This window comes from Delphinus delphis, chromosome 19 (assembly GCF_949987515.2).
Source record: "Delphinus delphis chromosome 19, mDelDel1.2, whole genome shotgun sequence".
NCBI classification, from domain to species: Eukaryota; Metazoa; Chordata; class Mammalia; order Artiodactyla; family Delphinidae; genus Delphinus; species Delphinus delphis.
Genome location: NC_082701.1, coordinates 47,372,854 through 47,396,191, shown reverse-complemented (window position 1 = coordinate 47,396,191; position 23,338 = coordinate 47,372,854). Strand labels below are relative to the sequence as shown.

The 23,338-nt window shown below is 37.4% G+C and overlaps 1 protein-coding gene across 1 annotated transcript in view; it reads right to left on the bottom strand.

The window, feature by feature from the left end:
* Nucleotides 1-23,338, bottom strand: part of PAFAH1B1 (platelet activating factor acetylhydrolase 1b regulatory subunit 1) — a 73,465-nt gene that overhangs the window by 39,203 nt on the left and 10,924 nt on the right. The window contains exon 2 of the mRNA XM_059998152.1: nucleotides 3,594-3,814. Coding sequence (XP_059854135.1) covers nucleotides 3,594-3,625 — 32 coding nt within the window. The 5' untranslated portion in view covers nucleotides 3,626-3,814. The remainder of the gene's footprint in view (nucleotides 1-3,593; nucleotides 3,815-23,338) is intronic.

Genomic DNA, 23,338 nt, shown 5'->3' with positions numbered 1-23,338 from the left:
ATACTCTCAGTCTTGGGCAGGATGGATGGGGGGATAACTGCATACAAACTCTGGACCCTTTCCAGGAGATTTGTTTTTTGTAGTAGTATGTAAAATAGTAAAACTATTTTGGAAGTATGACAGCCCTCCTAGAGGACAGTGGCAACATCTGGAGATATTTTTGGTTGTGGCACCTAGTGGGTAGAAGCTAGGGGTGTTGCTAAACAACCAAGAGCGTACAGGACAGCCCCCACAGCAAAGAATTATTCGGCGCAAAACGTCAACTGTGCAAAGACTGAGAAACTTTAGTACACATATGAGCTAGGGGGTCTGTATATGTGTTAATACATACATGTATGTCCTAGTTCTGTCTACTTAAAGGGCCCAGAAGCAAAGACATCCCAGTAGTAATGAGTACACTTAGTGCCCATACCTTGGTCTCAAATACCATTCCCCACTAAGAGGAACCAGGGCTTTCTAGAGCAACAGCTGATTCTAAGGTTAAGACAGGATAGGTAAACAATAAGCTTGGAATATCCTGTTATCCTAGAAAGTAAGGAGGTACTCACAAAAAATGACAGGGGCATAGATAAGAGCCAACTGAAGAGGCTCCTATGGGACAATCTGGGACAATTCAAGCACCAAAACAGTACAATAGTAAAGAATGATAACTGAAAATATAAGAACCCATGAGTTAATACCAATAATGAAAAGAGAAGTATATAAAAAGGAGAAAAAGAAGGTCCACTGATTACAGTAAAATGCTGAGTGCTAACAAATACAGAATGAGTAGTGGGATTAGAAAATCATCACTTTGCCACCACTGTAGTATAGAATCATTCAAGCAGGAATCATCAATGGATGTTAAATCTAGGAGAGAAATTATCGACAGGAAAGAAAAATGTTTGCATGATCTTAAAATATCTCCCCACTTATCTGCTGAAAAGGAAATAAAAGCAACTATATAGTGGAGACATCAGACATTTAGACTGAGTGATCAAAATTAACATCATCATTGAGGGACAAATGGACATTCTGTGTCCCTAGATATGATATCCTGAAAAGAATACAAAATTATTTATGTAGTATTCTGTCCAAGAATGCATAAACTGGATCTAATCATGAGGAAACAGACAAACATAAAATGAGAAATACTCTATTAAAAAAAAAAAAAAAGACTCACAAATAACAAACGCTGGCAAGAAAAGGGAACCCTCATACACTGTTGGTGGGAATATAAATTGGTGCAGCCACTGTGGAAAAAGGTAAGGAGGTTTCTCAAAAAACTAAAAATAGAGCTACCTTATGACCCAGCAATTCTACTCCTGTGTACATACTGAAAGAAGCAAAAACACTAATTTGAAAAGATACATGCACCCCAATGTTCATAGCAGCATTACTTACAATTGCCAAAGTATGGAAGCAACCTAAGTGTCTGCCAACAGATGAATGGGTAAAGAAGATGTGATATATATACAATGGAATACTACTCAGCCAAAAAAAAAGAAAGAAAATCTTGCCATTTGCAGCAACGTGGATGGACTTGGAGGGCATTATGCTAAGTGACCTAATCCAGATAGAGAAAGACAAATACTGTATGATATCACTGATATGTGGAATCTAAAAAAAATACAACAAACTAGTGAATAAAACAAAAAAGAAGCAGACTCACAGATATAGAGAACAAGCCAGTGGTTAGTTACCAGTGGGGTGACGGAAGTGGGGAAGGGGCAACTTAGGAGTAGGGAGGAAAAAAGGGTTACTATGGGATTATATAAAATCATGTGTGAAGCTTCTGAAAATTGTAAAGCACTATAGAATTTAAAGAATCTTTCATTCAATAAAAAGAATTTTTTTAAAGACTATTCAAAAATATTAATGTCATAAAAGACAAAGAAATGTTGAGGAAATGTTCCAGGTTAAATGAGACTAAAGTGACATGACAAATAAATATACCTAATCCTAGACTGGATGGTGTACCAGAGAGGGGGAAAAAATGCTATAAAGGACATTATTGGCCCAATTAACAAAATTGATGTAGATTAAATAAAAAGTATTGTGACGATGTTAAATTTTACTGAAACTGCTAACTGTACTGTGGTTTTATAAAAAAATAAAGTTATTCTTAGGAACCGCACAGTGAAGTACCTGGGGGAAAGGTCGTTCATGCATGCAACTTACTCTCAAATGGTTTTAAAAAAAATACTGTGGAGTGAAGTAAGTCAAAAGAGAAAAACAAATATCGTATATTAACTCATATATGTGGAAGCCAGAAAAATGGTACAGATGAACCTATATCCAGGGAAGGAATAGAGACGCAGATGTAGAGAACGGACATGTGGACATGGGTGGGGGGAAGGGGAGGGTGGGACGAATTGGGAGATTAGGATTGACATATATATACTACCATGTATAAAATAGATAGCTAGTGGGAACCTGCTGTATATAGCACAGGGAGTTCAGCTCGGTGCTCTGTGATGACCCAGATGGGTGGAATGGGCAGGGTGTGGGAGGAAGGTCCAAGAGGGAGGAGATGGAGGTATACATATAGCTTATTCACTTCATTGTACAGCAGAAACTAACACAATATTTTAAAGCATTATACTCCAATTAAAAAAAAATACTGTACACACAACTAGAGTGCAAATGATAGAGAAAATGGTAAAAAATAACAATAGGTGAATTTGGATAAAATGTATGAGTATTCTTTGTACTAATCTTACAACTTCTCTATAGATTTGAAATTATTTCCAAATGAAATTTTTTAAAACCCACAGAAAATCTTTTATTATATCTTTATTTTTATTTATTTTTTTTTTTTTTGTGGTACGCGGGCCTCTCCCGTTGCGGAGCACAGGCTCTGGATGCACAGGCTCAGCGGCCATGGCTCACGGGCCCAGCTGCTCCATGGCACGTGGTATCTTCCCGGACCGGGGCACGAACCCGTGTCCCCTGCATCAGCAGGCGGACTCTCAACCACTGCGCCACCAGGGAAGCCCAGAAAATCTTTTAAATACCTAGAACATGAAGTTAAATGTTCCCCCTATTTCCTCACCTACAAAAATAGAATATTATAAAATATAGGATGCTGTAAGATACTATAAAATAGCAGTAGTCAAATCATTTCATGCTTCTTTCATTAATGCACTTGCATTAACTATACTAGCCACCTCATAAAGTTCAAATACAATAGCCATTGGATGATAAAAGATAACACAGTAAGACAAAAAGGAAAGGCATTAGCAGTAAAAACAACAAAGCAGCTTTCATTTTTCTAATACACGGATTCCAGACAAAAAAATTTTGAAGAGCTTTGAAGCACCTACCTTCCTATTAAACAAAAGATAGTTAATACACGCTTAGGATAGAACTTATCCCAACTAACTTACTTGTTTGCTCTGCTTTAAACATATACACGTTTATGTCAAATGGGTAAATAATACTATGTCAAAATAAGATCCAGTTTTAAAATCAGACCAAATAGTCCAAACCAATATTTGAACTCTCATAACAATAGTTTTAATTTAGAATATGTCTCCCAAAGCTGTATTTTAATTTACTACTTTGTCCTTTATGAGAGGATTTTTTAAAAATCACAAAACAGAAAAACTTACAGTTCATCTCGTTGTCTCTGGGACAGCACCATTTTGGCTGTAATGTCAAGCTTATTTGATATAGTGGTATGTCCCTCCTTTGGGAAATCAAAAAACTTTGCAATCCCTGGATTTATAATTAAATATGCCACTAAGTGGCTTCCACGCAGGGGAAAATGATTCTTCCACAAGTGAATCCAACGAGTAACCAGGAGATATTCAACAAGTAAGGTTCATTCCACCTAAGAAGAAAGAGAGAAAGATTATTTCTTTCACTTAGAATTTAAATTATTTCTAAATTATTATTTGCAGTATACACTTTCAAAGGTGAGGTATTACTATGATGGTAATATGAGTATCAGATGATGTTTTTTAACCTACTGTGAAAATCAATGCTAAAATAGTCATTTTACGAATTTTAAATTATCTTTAATAGTTTACTGAGCCAAAAGAACACTATTTTAAAATTTACCCACTCACAACCATGTCACCTACTAGATATATTGATACCAATTTTATTAAATTTTGAATATTAACATACAACTTCTAGAGAAGACAATAATTTTCCATTAATGATAAAAAAAACAAATTTTCTAATTTACAAAAAGAAGCATTACCTGAAAAAAGTAACAAAGATAAGTACTTCAGAAACTGTCCACAAGCCAAAGGTTCCAACCATAACTGAAGTAACCTTCAAGATTGAATATTAGTTACTAGTGATCTTAGAATAGCTGATATTACTTATAATGTAAACAAGCCATTTAGCAATCTCATGCCTTCTTAACCAATGCATTTAATCAAGAAATAATTTTGGGACTTCCCTAGCGGCACAGTGGTTAAGAATCCGCCTGCCAATGCAGGGGACACGGGTTCGAGACATGGTCCGGGAAGATCCCACATGCAGCAGAGCAACTAAGCCTGTGTGCCACAACTACTGAGCCTGCGCTCTACAGCCTGGGAGCCACAGCTACTGAGCCTGCGTGCCACAACTATTGAAGCCCGCGCGCCTAGAGCCCGTGCTCCGCAACAAGAGAAGGCACCGCAACGAGAAGCCCACGCACCACAACGAAGAGTAGCCCCCACTCGCAGCAGCTACAGAAAGCCCACGCACAGCAACGAAGACCCAACACAGACTAAATGAATGAATGAATGAATGAATGAATGAATGAATTTTTAAAAAGATAAAGCTGAAGAGGTAAGCACAGGCTAGGCCACAAAACAAGCTCTGGTCTTTACAATTTATCCTAGGGACAATGGTAAACCATTAGATAAGTTTTTTAGAAAAATCATTCTCATTTATATAGTGAAGAATGGACCATAAGGACGGGAAAGGAAGAAACCAGATAGAAGGCTTGCAGTAATGAAGGTGATAGATGATGGAGATCTACACTAGAATAGCAGCAGTAAATAAAGAGAACTAGAAAGGTGAGAGTAAAAGGTTAGTCAAGAAGTCAACTCAAAAAACTTCTAGATTTCTAGATTAGAAATAAGTTGAACTAAGTAGAACTATGTGTGAGGGGATGAAGAAGTAAGTGTGACTCATTCCATCTTTAGATACACTGAATCCAAGGTGCCTGTGAGATTTCTAGTCAGAAGCTGTACAACCAAGTCAGTTCTGAAAATAACCAACCTATGGGGGGAAAAAAAAAGGTCTGGTACTTACCAGCTAAGAGACGGTATAACTGAAGCCATGACAAAGGATGAGATGACCTATGGAGAATGTGTAGAGTACAATGAGCAGAAGCCCTAGCCTAGAGCCAGGCAGAGCAACACCAACACGTAAGAGTCTACAACAGAGGCTAAGAGGAAGCAACTAAAGAGGTAAAAGTAAAAAGAAGAGAGAATATGTCACAAGCCAAGGAAGTACTTCAAGGAGAGGCAACCAACAATACCCAAAGTTACCCAACTGTCAAGTAAAATAAGGTCTGAAATGGGTCTGTTCCATTCAGTATAGAGCTCCCACTGATAACCTTGATGAGAATGGTTTCAGTAAAATGGTAAGGGCATGGTTCAACACCGCAAAATCCACATCCAAATGGGCTGATGAGTGCAAGAAGATGAAGTAAAGATGGTACCATGAATAAAAATCTTAGAAACAGATGGAAATGTTAAAAAGCAGTTTTTCTGGGTTGTTGTTTTTCTCAACCAAGCGAGATGCTTAAATGCTAATGGTGGAGAAAAAAAAGACTCGAGAAATAAAGGAATGAGTAATTTTAATATGACCATTTTCACCCCTAATTAACCAAAGGCAAACAATGAAATAACCAGACATGATGTATCCACTGACAGAATAACAACACGCCACCTATAAAGTATTCTTGCCACAAAATCAAATCTGAATCTGTTCAAGTCTCTGGCTCCAACTATCAATTTGCAAGACGTATAGAGGGCAGAAGAATATGTTAAAGACACCATGGGGATATAACCAGCAAAATCCAGATTGTGAAAAGCCCTATAAAATGACCCAGTTTCTTCAAATAAATTCCAAGGAAATTTAAAAAAGAGTTGGAAAGGGAAACCTATATATTAAAAGAGATAAGTGATATAACCATTGGACTTCACTGACCTTACTTAGATCTGAACTGTTAGAAAGTGTAAAATAAATAATTTTTGTAAAACAAACCAATTAACAAACATTTGGGGAAATGTGAACATTGACTGGATGTCTGATGATATTAAAGAATAACTGAGTTTTTCAAGGGACAACGGTATCGTGATTATTTTTTAAAGTCGTTTAGAAATATACAATGAAAATTTTCTCAGTGGAATAACATGTCTGGGATTTGCTTCAAAAAATTTGGAAGTGTGGATGGAGGGACATATATGAAACAATATTAGCTTTGAGTTGATAACTGTTGAAGATGGATAATGAATGGTTATTATTCTCTACTTTTGTTTATGAGTCTGATAACTGATAACAAAGGAGTCTGGACTCCTTTGAGAATGTGATGAAAGCCAAGACCTCTTCCCTCATAAAAGGACATATGAAGATAAACAAAATATTACATACATGCATTTTAAGGGGGTTCACAAATCCTTCCGAAGTCAACATAAGGAATGAAAAGACTTATCATTTTTGAAATGTATTTTGGCAGTACTTCAATAATCCCCTCTAAGCTACTTGTATATATCACAAACATATTTCAAAGAGTTTGGTTTGTTCATTTGCAAAGAAGAGTTTGGTTTGTCAATATCCAGACGTTCTTAAGAGATCAGATCTGTGTTGCCTGAGCACTAGAAACAGAGGCTTCTTCAGTATGCTTTCTGGAATGCAGAATTCTTAAGTATTCTGTATTCTAATACTATATCCACTTTTCTGCTACACCAGTGCAGCTCTCCTAGACAACAATGTTTATGACTTTGATAAGTACCTCACCACAGAAAGAGAAAGAAGAAAAGTAAAAAAGAAAAGAGAAGTAAGAGAATATTAAAAAATAATCTTACAAATCAGGATCGTGAGTAAATTATTAAAGTTCCTCTCATTTTGTTTCTATGTGTTAAAAACATTGGCTAAGGTTTCACACTTAGCCAAGTTTGCAAGTTCTTTTATCTCCCATGGACTTCCCAAGGACACCAAGGCTCACTGCTAACGGATTCACACTTGAGACAGATATTTCAACAACAATAATACCGTCCTATAATCTCTGAGCAAACGATTTGAAATTTTTCTCCTGTCAAATTCTTTTGTGTTAGGCTGTGTATCAATAGTTAGTTACGTTAAAAATTACCTGGAAAACTACAATAGAAAGTGGTAACACACTGAAAGAGACTACACGGACAGGACAGAGCTACAAGATCTGCAGAAGTCTAGTTTTACCAAGGTGGGAAATAAAGTCCACCACACAGCTCTCAATTTCACCCCATTGCAATGAGAGCTTTTGATCCGAAAGTTAGGGACTGAAAGCTTCAAGGCTAATGGGAATTTTCTGCTCAAACAATATTGTTTTAAATGCTAAAGCCTTCAATATTAACATATTGATTGGTAAGGTCTTACCCAGGGATTTTCCAGTTGAATATTTATTAAAAAGAAGAAAATCACAATACTTAGACCATTCTTAAAATGGGACAATCAGCCTCATGTAAAATTGGTGTAAATCAAAAGAATATCCTAGAATTTGAGGCACTGTGATGTTAAGGCTTCAAATTTTGAGATCAGTTTCCAGCTTCAAGGAAACTAAAGCAGAAGGTTGTTACATTTTTTTATGAAAGGCTTTTAGTAGAGTTTTTTACAGTTTTATTTTAGCAGAGTTTTATTTCTATGCAATGCAGAATTCTTCTGTATTATTCTCTCTCTTCCTGGTAACACAGTATTACATACAGTTTTGAAGTAATGATGCTTACACAACAGCATTTTGGGGGAATGTTACATTGATCTCAAATTATAAGCACTACAAAATGTCAAAATTATGAGGACTGACACAACTTTGCCTTAAAGAGTGCTAGACTGGAACTTGTCATATTATGTTTAAGGAAGACTTAGAGTGTTCACTGATGTTTATGATTTTAGTATTTCTGAAGGCCCTTACAGTGACTTGGATATGTGCTGAAAGCCAAACTTTTAAAATTTTTGGCTTTTTAAACAAAGAACTTTTTTTTTTTTTGATTTATTTATTTTTGGCTGTGTTGGGTGTTCGTTGCTGCGCGCGGGCTTTCTTTAGTTGCGGCGAGCGGGGGTTACTCTTCATTGTGGTGCACGGGGTTCTCACTGCAGTGGCTTCTCTTGTTGCAGAGCACAGGCTCTAGGTGCGCAGGCTTCCGCAGTTGTGGCATGTGGGCTCAGTAGCTGTGGCTCACGGGCTCTAGAGCGCAGACTCAGCAGTTGTGGCTTGCGGGCTTAGTTGCTCTGCGGCATGTGGGATCTTCCCGGACCAGGGCTCAAACCCGTGTCCCCTGCACTGGCAGGCGGATTCTTAACCACTGTGCCACCAGGGAAGCCCAAACGAACAACTGTTTAAAATAAATCCTATGTCAACACAGACACAGACACACAGACACACACACACACACAAAACACCTTTATAAAATATTATTTCACTAAAAATCTACATTGTTCTTTGCTAACCAGGAGTTTATGAAATAGGGGAAAACAATACAGAAAATAAAGGATGTGTCTGAGGGAAAACATAAACAGCCAATTATATGGTAACAGTAGAGGTGTACTGACATAAAAAATGGAAACTGTCAGATTTACTTATTATTAGATGTACATTAAGTGATTACCAATGGTTCCTGCTCTCATGAAATTGTCACTCAACAATGCCTTATTTAAAGAGGGTCAGCATGGCTTCCCTTGTGGTGCAGTGGTTAGGAATCTGCCTGCCAACGCAGGGGACACAGGTTCGAGCCCTGATCCAGAAAGATCCCACATGCCGTGGAGCAGCTAAGCCCACGTGCCACTAATGAAGCCCGCACATCTAGAGCCCATGCTCTGCAACAAGAAAAGCCACCGCAATGAGAAGCCCGCGCACCACAACCAAGAGTAGCCCCCGCTCGCTGCAACTAGAGAATGCCCTTGCACAGCAACGAAGATTCAACGCAGCCATAAATGAATGAATGAATGAATGATGACAGCTAAGAGAAAGGGGTATATTTTTTAAAAAAATAAAATAAAGAGGGTCAGCAAATTATCTACCTTCCTTGAATAGCACATATTATATTATAGCTCATAACCCTAATCCAAATAATATATTCCAGATACAGCAATGAGGCAAGGCAGAAGAATTATTGAGTACCTTTTCATACTAGTTTTCTAGAGTTAAATAGAATCTCCTGTTTCTTCATAAACTGTGCGCTTCATGAGAAATGAAAACTGAAGCAGTCATCTCCCCAAAAATGGTCCTGGCCCCTAGATGAGAAATGTTTTTTCACCTGTGCTGTCTTCTCTTCCTCTCACCATCCCCAAATTGTCTGCACCATCCAAATCATTCTGATTTCCGTACAACTAACCCAACAGAACATACACATATGTGTTTTGATTTGCACAGTCCTCACTGTACGGACTCATCCATGTAAATAGTGGTGGGTATTCTGGGTGTGCCAGCAAATTCTTCATCACTTCAGATGATGCTCCTTATCACAGCATCAGACATGAGGTTACAGGTTTCTCTAAGTTCTCAATATTTGACTTTGACTATTACTCTAGGTAAAAACAATGTTTAAAACTACATCATTAGTGCCATACTGCAATGCAGTCAAATAATGAAAAAAAAAATAGGTACACTTACCTATGAAATTACCAAATTACCTATGAAATTACCATTACACTTACCAAATCAATGCATTTCATATTCTGAAAAATACCCCAGTCAAACTTAAATTTTTAAATTTACAGTTTAATTCTGTAAGATTACATCAGACAACAAAGTATCCCCGAGAGTAACTTCATTTCCTTAAATCAATTTTTGTCATTTCCTCACTCTCCCACCTACAGAGATAAGCTTCTAGAGTTCTGAAACTGTTTTCTAATAACAAATAAGATTACAAAAGTAACTAAAACATTAATTGTCCTTGCAGTATCTTGTGGTCTGCGTGAACAATTAACATGAAGAAGTTAGATTTCCCCTATCCTCACAATTTGAAAATGTTAGATCACTGAAAGTTTTTAATCAAATACCTAGGTTTTTTGTTTGTTTGTTTGTTTGTTTGTTTAATTTATTTAGTTATTTGGCCGCACTGGGTCTTAGCTGCAGCATGCGGGATCTAGTTTGCTGACCAGGGATCGAACCCAGGCCGCCTGCACTGGGAGCACGGAGTCTTAACCACTGGATCACCAGGGAAGTCCCTCAAATACCTAGGCTTTAATGTCTACTTGTTCTTATTCTCCTTCAGCTTGGAGGTCCATGATTCACTAGGACCTGCTATTGGCAGGCAGTAACAAAAACTAAAGCAAAAAAAGACCAGGTTGGTTCATAATTGAGGGACAGACTAAGCTCAGGCATAGTTCACTTTTTGAAAAAGTAAAATTCTTCCAACAGCTGCACCATTTCCTCACTTTCCTATTAGTTACAACTGACTACCATATTTCATTTTGCAAGATTTAAGTCACTCATCCAAAATACTCTGCATTTTTCAATTAGCCTTGGACCAATGATTAAGATATCACCTTTTCTACTGAGAATTACTCCTGCCAATCTCAAGTCTAGTAACTCTTAATATTAAAGGCAAGTGTTGCAAATAGATGCTCTACAGCTTTAGATTATAAATCTGAAGAAAGGAGATGAAGTATTTTTAAGACGAGATGAACATTTCAATCAGTAGACTCTGAGTAAAGCAGATGACCCTCCATAATATGGGTGGGCCTCATCCAATCTGTTGAAGGCCTTAAGAGAAAGACTTACACATCCCCCGAGATGCCTTTGGACGTGGAGCTGCAACATCAACTCTTCCCTGGCTCACCAGCCAGCCAGCCTACCCTGCAAATTTTGGACTTACCAACCTTCACAACCACATGAGCCAATTTCTTAAAATCTCTCCTTCCCCTTTCTCTCCCTCTCCCGGCGATTGACTGTGGTCACTTTTTCCTTTTAAATTTATACGTAAATCCTATTGGTTCTGTTTTGCTGGAGAACCCTAATAAAGTGCCCCCAAACCCTCAGTTCTGTTATAATAATATAGCAGCCTTTATTATTATAGCCTTAGCCTATCACTAAACTCTACTGGAATGAATACTCTTCACCCCTCATACTGCTTAAACACTACTCCCTGGATACTCTCCAGGTAAATCAATGCCTTCAACGGTTATCAAATGTAAAATACTGAGTCCCACTTAAAACTGACAAGAGAGATGTCCTGAACAAAGGGCTACTACTGAGGCACAAAACAGATAACTGAGAACTGTCCTGTCCTCTGTTTCTTCATCACTCTCTCCACTAAGTTTTTGATATTCACTGCCATTGCAACTTACAAGTGCCATCTCATTACTGTTGACCTTTCAGCTCTTCTCTTCCTCTCCTTGTTTCTTTTTCTTGGCCGGTCTACCTCATCATTCTTGGCTTTCCCTTTATGGACATTAATCAGGATGCCTCCTCATTCTCACAGCACACCCATTAAACTCATGCTAGATATAATCTTCACCCCAGCAGTGTTCACCTGTTGATGGGTGCTCAAAGATCGCTTGTTTTTTTCTTATTTATTTTTTGACTACATTGGGTCTTCGTTGCTGCATGTGGGCTTTCTCTAGTTGCGGCAAGCAGGGGCTACTCTTCGTTGTGGTGCATGGGCTTCTCATTGAGGTAGCTTCTCCTGCTGTGGAGCATGGGCTCCAGGCGCACAGACTTCAGTAGTTGTGGCGCGTGGGCTCAGTAGTTGTGGCTCGCGGGCTCTAGAGCACAGGCTCAGTAGTTGTGGCACACAGACTCAGCTGCTCCATGGCATGTGGGATCCACCCGGACCAGGGATCGAACCCGGTCTCCTGCACTGGCAGGTGGACTCTTAACCACTGCACCACCAGGGAAGTTCCAAAGATTGTTTCTCTGTTGATTAAAATCCCTCTCTGACTTAAGGCATGAAGCCATTTGGAACATCTGATGGTTCCTAAGAAATGGAATTCTGACTGACCTGCTTAGATTTTATTGTATATTGCTTTCTAGTGCTTTTTATCTCAAATCAGTTTTCTGTGTGATACAACTGTGTATGCCTGTAAACAGTGAAATAGAATGTGAAAAAGACAAACACTTGTTGTTTTAGTATGCTTTTAGAGGTTGCAGGTCACTTTTTTCTTTTAACTTCACTCTGGTGTCAAAATACACTTAAATGAAAACAAGAGGAAAAGATCTACTATTTAAACAGTTGTTTTACAGACATACAGCCTGATAGAACTACTGACAAAACAAAATGAACTATTCCTTCTAAAAATATTGAGTCTCATATAAATTGTGTTCTACCTCATTAAATCCATTATTTCCAGATTCACTGGGATTCTATGATGCCAAATAAATATCTCATAAAAATAAAGAATACTAAATTATACTACTTGCTCTCTAATGTGAATTCCAACTTGTATTCTACTATTCTATTGAGTGACATCAAAAGAGAAAATGAATTTACCAAACTGATGCTGATGACCTCTGTGAGTATACGTAAATTTAGGCAATGAAAAAAAAAATTTAGGCAATGATTCTTTAGGTTGAAAAACACCTCTGGGACACAGAACAATAAATGCCACATATGTATTTTTTTTCAAATAGGATTTACTAAAATAGTTGAAGGAAGTAACTATGGATTTTAACCAGGAGTGTACGTTAGAACCCCCTGAGAAACATCCTGAAAATAATTTTGGCTAGACCTTCTCCTCAGAGATTCTGAGACGCCATCTAAATTTTAAAATTTTCTCCAGATGATTTTGATACACATCCTTAGCAGAGAACCATATATTCAACATTACAGACTACAGCCAGTCCTAAAGGGCCAAAAGCAAAATTATAAAGAAGGGGAAATTGAGAAATCAAGTGTCAGAACTCATCTGTGTTCCAAGGGCAAAAATCAAATCAGGAGGCCAAGGTACTCAGATTTCAATGGTAACTGCAACAACTGTCACCCAAATTCAAAGAAATATTTACAAAGCCCTTCAGATATATCTGGAGGAGAAATTTTATATCAACAGGAAAAAGAGGTCAATACAACACTTTGAAATAACTAAGTATTTTTCATTATAGTTAAGCTGTTATTAAAGATTTTTTTTAATTCTTCAAGAAAATACTGCTGGCTTGTTCATCATACAACTCTGTGTCGTCCTCATATTCCTGGTATGTGTCTAATAAAGACACATTCTTTTGTAACTATATTATTTTGTCGCTTTTTGTCTGGATTCTATCTCCTTTCCTTTGAATCTACACCAGGGGTCAGCAAACTTTCTATAATGGGCCAGACAGTAAATATTTTAAGTTTTTGGACCTTATGGTTTCTGTAGCAAGAAATTAACAACAATAAATAATGTATGTGGAATATGTGGGTCTCTGTTTCAATAAAACTTCATGGACAATGAAATTTCAATTTCATGTAACTTTTAAATAAATTATTATTGATTTATAAAATTAAAATTTGAAATTATTTTAGAAAATAAATTGTATAAAAATTTTTACAAAATATTATTTTGCTTCTTTCCAACCACTAAAAACTGTAAAAATCACTCTTAGCACGAAGGCACAGTGGTTAAGAATCCACTTGCCAATGCAGGGGACATGGATTCAAGCCCTGCCTGGTCCAGGAAGATCCCACATGCCGCAGAGCAACTAAGCCCGTGTGCCACAACTACTGAGCCTGCGCTCTAGAGCCTGCATGCTACTACTGAGGCCTCGTGCCACAACTACTGTAGCCTGTGTGCCTAGAGCCCATGCTCCGCAACAAGAGAAGCCACTGCAATGAGAAGCCCGTGCGCCACAACGAAGAGTAGCTCCCACTCGCCGCAACTAGGTAAAGCCCACGCGCAGAAACGAAGACCCAATGCAGCCAAAAATAATAAATAAATAGATGTAATCTCTCATCATTAAAAAAAAAAAGTAGAAGGCAGAATTTGGCTTGCCAGCCATAGTATGGCAAGCCCTCTTATCTAGACAAATGAAGTTATCTGATAGTCTATTTTTAATTAACAGTAATGTCTCTTTCATAGGGTTGTCAGGCAGATTAAATGAGTTGATACATTTAGAACAGTAAGTGCTGTATGATTTTACACACACACACACACACACACACACACACACACACACCGCACACACACAAAGGAGATACAGAAAGACACTAAGATAGATATTTCCATATCTTCTCAATTTTGTTTAATACACCTCCACTTGTTAGCCTATCACACTGAAATGTTTTGCCTAAAATCTGATTGTTATAAAAAAGAAAAATCAGGGGACTTCCCTGGTGGTCCAGTGGTTAAGAATCCACCTTCCAATGAAGGGGACCAATCCCTGGTCAGGAAACTAAGATCCCATGTGCCGCGGGGCAACTAAGCCCGTGCGCCGCAACTACTGAGCCCGTGTGCCTCAACTAGAGAGCCTGTGCACCACAACTAGAGAGAAGCCCGCATGCCACAACTGAGACCAAAAAATATGTAGCCAAAAAATAAAGAAATAAAATAAACATTTTAAAAAATAATAAAATTTTAAAATTAAAAAAGAAAAATCATTGTTGAGGTAGAAAACGCATCCAGTGATGTTTCATCAGCTTTTTCTAGAAACTAATTTGCTAGTTCTCTTTCTCAAAATCCAAAGTAAATACATCCACCTGCAATTTATCCACAGCAGTAGTCTCATATATCTGAATCTCAGGCAAAAAAAAACCCCTTACCTACCTACTGAAGTAAACATTTACAAAGATCTACATTAAGACCTCAAAGGAGGACACAGGGATCCTAATTTTCAGTACACTAATGCAACTGCAGTTAGGAAGGACTTTGTCTATAAATGCATCATTACATTATAACCAAGACACGGCTTACAAATTCAGGTTTAGAGTACTTTTTCCTTTAGTTAAGTAGCCAATTTAATTAACCAAGGAAAGTCAGCGACTCTCACCCTGGCTTAACCCAGCCTAATACTAAAGTGTGAGTCAAAGACTGTAAGGAAAAGCTATGTAGAACTCAGGTGAGGCCATTTATCTGCAGAAAGGGATAATGAGGCAGCATTCCACATACCGAAGTCTTCATTATGGATATATTTCACTTTGGGTGCATGCCTCTCACCCATATGTTTTGCAATTTTTCATTTCCCTTCAAGATTCAGCCTGAAGGGGACTTCCCTGGTGGTCCAGTGCGTGAGACTCCACGCTCCCAATGCAGGGGGCCCAGGTTCAATCGCTGGTAGGGGAACTAGATCCCGCATAGCCATACCACAACTAAGAAATCCACATGCCTCAACTAAGGCGCGGTGCAGCCAAAATAAATAAATAAATAAATACTTTAAAAAAGATTCAGCCTGAAGGCAGCGCATCACCACCTCTGTGAAGCCCTCCTTAGCTAGCCTACTCCCTACTCTTCTTTAATCTCACTGTGTCATGTACATATAATCCTAATAGCTACCATTTACGGAATGACTTTATATGCTGGGCCCTTTTCCTGCAATGTTTAATTCTTACAACACCCAGCAAAAAAACTAATATACTTATTTAACAGCTGAGGAAACAAGTTCACTAAGGTTAAAGCATGTATTCAAGGTCAAACAGCTAAACAGTGGCAGGGCCAGGATGCAAACCCGATTTGTCTCTGACTTCCACACCAATGGTTTCAAACAGTAGGAATGAGGACAGAGAGGAGGCCAAATAGGCAGGATTCTGTTTTTTATCTGTTTATATATTGGATTTCTGCATAAAAGCTCTTTGGAAAAGTTTCCACTGTTAAAATAAATTTGAAAAATCACTGATTCTACCCTGTGCTGCCTCCCACAATCTTTGTAACTATATACATGCTGTCTCTAGTACCAGACTGATCTCCTTGGGGCAAACACTGAACTGAATTTCTTTGCCTCTCTAGTGCCGGGTACAGTATCTAGCACCCAACAGATGTTTGTATGGAGTCAAGCTATGAAAGCAAAACTTTCCAAATCAAATAACTATATTTCCATGGTTACAAGCAATTATAAAATAACTACACAGCAATTTATAGTTACTAAAATTCTTTCATATATTATCTTTTAAAAAAGAGAAACCAAATGAGCTTTAAAAAATGTTTTCCAGGGCTTCCCTGGTGGTGCAGTGGTTGAGAGTCCACCTGCCGATGCAGGGGACACGGGTTCGTGCCCCGGTCCGGGAAGATCCCACATGCTGTGGAGCGGCTGGGCCCATGAGCCATGTGCGTCCGGAGCCTGTGCTCCGCAACGGGAGAGGCCACAACAGTGAGAGGTCCGCGTACCGCGAAAAAATAAATAAATAAATGACTGTAAAAAAAAAAATGTTTTCCAGGGCTTCCCTGGTGGCACAGTAGTTGAGAGTCCGCCTGTCAATCCACCAACCCGGACGCGGGTTGGTGCCCCAGTCCGGGAAGATCCCACATGCCGCGGAGCGGCTGGGCCCGTGAGCCATGGCCGCTGAGCCTGCGCGGCCGGAGCCTGTGCCCCGCAACAGGAGAGGCCACAACAGTGAGAGGCCCGCGTACTGCAAAAAAACAAAAAAGAAACAAACAAAAAAAATGTTTTCCAAAAATGGCACATTTATTCAATATTCAAAGCTTTATTTTAATAAAATATCAATTATCTAACAACTGTCAAACAGTATTGGCAAAAGACATTAAGCATGTTTCATTTTCTTGTTTTAATTGCCATACTGAAATACTATTAGAGTTAAACCATATAAAATTGCCAATAATGGCAATTACACAGGTTCAACCTAATGCTTATCAATGGTGTTTAAACACCATTAGCAAGCTCTCAGCAGCTAGCAAAAAGAGAACTTGCGGGATTTATTTACATAGTTTTGACAAAAAAATTAAGCAGAGTAACTCGCTCCTCTGTGATTTTATAGTTCTTTGTACATACACATATTTAACACTTCTCACGGCACACAGTAATTATCTGCCTTGATGTCTCCTCAACAACACTCCTCCAAAGCTGCAACCCTGACATATTCCTCATTATATCTCTACCAAATAGCATGGTAATTAACACACAGTAGGTACAGAGTGTTTCTAAATGTCTGCTATAGGAATCACAGTAAAACTGAGATAAAGATTTACCATGTTCGCAGAACTAAAGATACACTATATCACTTTATTCTCAGCTTTCTTTTTTAAAATTCCCAAAAATCAAATTCTGAAACATGGGCAATAAAATACATTCAAAGTCCAGCTGCTTGGAGCTGGTTTCGATGTAATTTTTTTCTTTTAAAAGATTTAACACTAATTAATATATGTCAGAGAAAGTATACCAATTTAAAAATCCTGTAGAAAATCAACTGACTGTCTCAAACTTAATACTAAAACTTTAAAACTTAAAGGCCTTTTAACCTTCTACCATGCATATTACTCTTTTCGCTTTTGCTTACAAAGGCTACATTTTCAAGTGACAATTAGACAAACATAGCTACAGCCTGTATATCTTTTTTTTTTTTAATCAAAACTAAGTCACACACACAAATCCACTGCCTTAAAATTCAGGGGAAAAAAGCTTACTAATACTTCTAAGCATACCAACAATAACAGAAAACATACTGTTCTGTGTACCTTTTTTTTTTTTTTAAGTACAAGTTATGGTGAATATTAATGCAGATAGCCCAAAGGAATTATGACAATGCAGAAATCACTGCAATTCTTAAGCAAGGGAGCAATGTTCTAAAATTGATGTTTCGTGGTGATTTTTTTGGAGATGTATATATAGGAGATATTAGAACAAGGGAAGGCTACAATTAGAAGATAAAAGAGGCCTGGACTAGGATGGAAGCAGTGAGAATGATTTGGGAAAAAAAGAGCTTTAGAGTCAAACGGCAATTATGCAAGAGTGCAATTTTTTTTTTGACCTGGTCTACTACTACTTGCTCTTGGTCTTAAAGATGGCGTTCTCAAGGATATGATTTGGTCCTAACGGTGGATCCCCTGTTTACAACCAAAGCCACTGTCCAGGTGTTGTGCCAATCCAACTGGAAAACTTCCATTGTCTCTCGAACTGATTTCTAGTTTACTACTATCCACACCAATGCTTGCCTCCAATGAAACAAATAATGAGAAATAACTACATTCTCAGTGTCAGTTATTCAATTTATTTACTGAGGATCTACCAAGTGCCAAGTATTCAAATAAAACAACACATATCTGTGTTCCATGTAACTTAAGTGTCTCATCTATGGAAAACTACATGTGACCTAAAAGCACTGCTGAGAGATAGTCCCTGTCCATAAGAAACTTACAATATGGTTGAAGATGTGAGCTATATATACATATCCTTTAATTCATTCATTGACTATTCTGCTAGGCTCTGTGATATAAGGTTTTACTATAAATAAAGGTGAATAAAATGCAATCCACCCCCCTAAGAGAATGTACAATCTAGTTAGAGTAAAATGGGAGAGTGGAGAAAGGAAAGGAGGTGATAAAGTATATAACATGAGCCCAGGACTGACTGAGTCAGCTTTATAAACTGAAAGGCTAAAGATGGAAATGACTGGCAGTTTTTTGAGGCAGGTTTTAGAGGAAGGGAAAATAATATGTTGAATATAACATGAATACAAAATAACCAAATGTAAAATTATTTTAAGCAGCTGAAAAATACAGTATTGCTAAAAAGTTGAGGCTACATATGGCAAACTGAGAAATACAAAGGGCAGTCATCAGGAAGAAAACAGAGTGGTATAAACACTGAATTCAAGAGATTCAGTAGTGAAGGTAACAACATAAAAAACTGAGTTCCAGTAGGGTTGAACAAAAAAATCTTACTTGGGGAATCGAGCACATGGAAAGAAAGAAGGGGCAGAGCCACATATTAATATGTTTCTTGAGCAAAGAGACCATATCTATTATAAACATAAATAAAAACAATACCTCCTTACATTTAATCTATGCTAAAAACCACCAAGAGTCCATTTTCACAGGAATGGTCTGCTGAAGCAATTAATTTCCAGCAGCATGAAACAGAGTTGTGTACTGACCCCCTTTTTCTTTAAATCTATTTCTTAATGACTTTACCAGTTTTGTATACTCTGGAAGAATACTGCTCTGTCCACCTTCAAACAAGACAGGAATGTAGCAGATTCTAAGAAGAATCTTAACCTTCAAGCAATCCCAGTTTTATTTGGGTAAAACTAAGTTTTCACAAAAATATTTAAATCCTACATATGAATGGTCTGTGTTTGATATATGGAACACCTGCACTTTAGGTACTTGTCAAGGAGCTTAATCTCAATAAATATCAACAACTGGATTGAGGGAAACTATATCCATTGGTCAGACACCAAAGGACAACCTACCCACTCATTCAGACTGACTCTCATGTGATGTGGTTGGTCTTCCCATATTGAGTGCTGTTAAATACTAGACATCCATCTACCTTAGAGATGTTGATGAGGGAAATGATAATTACACATAATCCTCTTTATGAGGACCCCTATGAGAAGTTATAGTCTGATAGTATCAAGTTAGTTAACTTTCTGAACTGTTTATTTTTATCTTAAGGACTTTATGAAAAAGTCACCTCATAGAAAAGCTCAGTCAAATCTGTGCTCTCTGCCTGCAACAAGACCATTGTGATAGACCTTTGTGGCCTAGATTCTCATTCCATTTTGTCCCTACCCTTTGTTTTCGTTTCTTCTTTCTCTTTGTTTTTAATTTGTGGTATTTTCTAGTTTATACATCTTTATAAATTGCCTTAAATAGGTTACAAATCAAATACTTACAGAGACTAGGCAGGTAAAAGTGTGAATCAGCTAGAAATAAGGCAACAGTGGTAGAACTGGGTTTTTAAAGTAAGTCGAATTAAAAACAAAAACACTGAGCAGACAAAACACATTTTTGATCCAAATCCTCGACCATCCATTTGTAGCCTCTGAAAAAGGTACTTAATACAGTGCTGAAAGGTAGGATGGTTTAAAAGATTAAACCAGTTTCAACCCCTCTGCTTAAAATCTTTCTGGAACAAGGGTGTATGTAACAGCTAAAAGAACAGGTAGATATCCTGCATTCGCACAAAACTTCACAATTTACAAGCCATCTTCATATCCTTTTGATCTTCAACTTCACTATGTGGCAGCCCTCACAGCTATGTGCACAAAATGCAGAGATCACAAACTCAAAACAATGAAGGTAATATAAACCAGTGAAGCAGGAAAGGCTGTGATCTTTCCATACAAGACTCATTTTGTTTCCATATTAATCATGTTACAATATTCTTCACTTCCAGAGAAATATGCTATTCTACTTTTCTTGAATATTGCAGTTGTCTAGCTACACTTTCCCCCCATTTTTTATAAAAACATCAATAGAAAAGTATTTCTTCACTATAAACAACAGTGCAAGGGCAATAATAAACAGTAACAGGAAGTGGTAGGAACTTGTTTTCCTGGAGAGCTTATGCCCATCTAAAGGAGGGCAGCTGTGGGAGTTCCCTGGTGGAGCAGTAGTTAAGACTCCACACTCCCAATGCAGTGTTCACATGCCACAACTAAGGAGCCCTCCTACTGCAACTAAGACCCATCACAACCAAATAAATAATTTTTTTTAATAAATAAAAAACATAAGGGAGGGCAGCTGTGACTCAGCTTAGGCCAACTGTTGCCATGGGAAAATGTGGGCCCCACTGTTGCCAACGCTTCTAATTTTTCAGGATAATCCAAAAATACAGACTTTACACAAAATACCTAACTCCAAAGTACTGACTCAAAAAAATTTTAACGATACAAGGCCAAGCATTTACACTTAGTTTGTCCTACAGGCCACCAGTGTGCAACTCCTGGCTCAATACTGAGTTAAACACAGGTTTTTGAACAGCTGAACAGACTGAGGAAAGTGGTACAAAATTTAGGAATTTATGGTCTAAAATCAATGTCAATATTATTCATTCTATTTATTCAATTCAAAGCATAAAAATTACTAAAGAACAAATATTTAATTAACCTTAAGATAAACTCTGCAATGAAAAAACAAAAAACAAATTTTATCATCTTATCTGCAGCACTGTTATCTGTTCACTGCAGCACTGTCTGTAATAGTGAAAATCTGAAAACAATCTAAAGACCTATTTCTGTACTGTAGGTATAAACTATAGTATGATTATATATAAGAAATTCTTTAACATAATAAACTAGATCTACATATACCAATACATCTAGAAGACATTTTTTAGGTGAAAAAAACAAGTTGTAGAATAGTATACAGTATAACATTCAAGTAAACTCTAAGCATTATTGTACATTGTTTATGCATCATACATATATGTATAGTAAAAGTATAAAAACAGAACAAAAGAATATATGCAAACTTTAGGAGGAACTTTACCACTGGGAACAGGGAGGGAGGGGAGTAGGATTAGAAAGAGGATATCAACTCTAACTGTAATGCCATATTTCTTTAAAAAACAAACAAAAACTCCACAAAAACTCTAAAGCAAATATGATAAAATGTTAACATCTGTTAATTCAGGTAGTAGTTACGTGGATATTTTGTTATATCACTGCAGGTACTTCTCCTGCATGGTTGACATATTCCATGACAAAAATAAACAAACTATAAATATGTAAAAAAAAATTTAGAAGAAAAAACAAAAAGTACTTTCCTATGTATACGTCCCATGGTAGGCCCTCTTAAAACAAGCTGAATATGTAGATGATATGAAAGCAATGAAGGAATAAATCCTACACTTTTGAGGTCCTACTGTGTAGAATTTTGGAGTCAAATAGTGGAAGTTCAAATAACAACTCGGCCACCTACAAACTGACCTTGGGCAATCTTCAAACTTCCTAAGCCTGTTTGCCCACATATAACTGGAGCTAACACCACCACCTACTCAAACAACTGCGGTGAAGCTTAACGAGATAATCAGTGTTAAGGGCTTGTCTACCATTTTACTTCCCTCAGTAGAGTTCTAGAATAGTGAACATGTACAAAGAGAATAACTTCACTTTGAAGATGATATGGCACAGTACCTTTTGCACTTCTATATACATTATCAATGTAAAAAAGACACTGCTTTCCTAGTGTCCAAGGACAGAGAACGAATCAGTTTTGCCATCACAAGAAGGCAGAAGGTAAAGGCAGACTGCCCTATTACTATTACATCAATTTGTTTTAATCATCTTAACATCACCATAATAACAGCCACCATTTACTGAGTACTATGTGCAAGGTACTGTTCTAGGCTCTTTAAATACATTAACTCACTTGATATATCAGATAAAGTTTTATATAAGCTATAATAAGAGACAAAAATAGTAGATACCTTAAGATTATGAATTCAAAGAAAATTTCTTTCAGGTAAAAAAAAAAAAAAATTAGGGAAGGTTGCCTGGAAAAGGAGAACCTGGTATGCAGATTTGAAGGATACATAGGTCAGAAGATACACAGAGAAAAAGAGAAGGGAGGGAGTGGTAAAGAGTGAAAATGCCATAAGGAACAGAAAGTATCTTCATAAGGCTGAATCATAGGATACATGACAGGCAAGAAGAAAAAGAATAAGCAAGTGAGCTACGACACCAAAGAAAAGACCTTGAGTGTCCATTTAGGATTAAACAAACATCTATTAAATACCATGTTTCTAGTAAGGTACCCTTTGCATTTATTCATATACAAAGCTGATTAAATATAGTAAAAACCTGGCAATGGGTTTTTGGCAAGAAAGTGACTTGAGAACCGTGGTTCAGGAAAATTAATCTGGTACTTTATGTAATATCCCACACATAATTCCTCCTCTTAATCTCTACTATGGATGGCTAATGACGCCCAGTTTCTCAATTCCACCCAGACACCCAAGCCACAAATCTGAGATGTCTTCTAATACTTCCCTCTCCTCATCACAGACTACTCATTCACAATTCTACCTCCTAAGCCTTTCTCCAATCAACAACCTTCATTGTCACTGTCTTATTTCAAGCACTAATCATTCTTTCCTGAAAAAGCCTCCTAAGTGACCTTCAAACTCCCATCTGTATTCCTCACTGCCACCTACATAAACTACCTAAATACACCTGATCATAATGCTCACCTTTGCTTAAAATTGTGTCTTCCAAACTGCCTACAAACCACACAGAATTTGTAAATTCTATCAATCTGGCTCATATGTACCTTTCCAGCCTCATATTCACATGTACCCTACAATGCCCTCTGCAAACTACTTTCCAGCATACACATAATAGTTTTT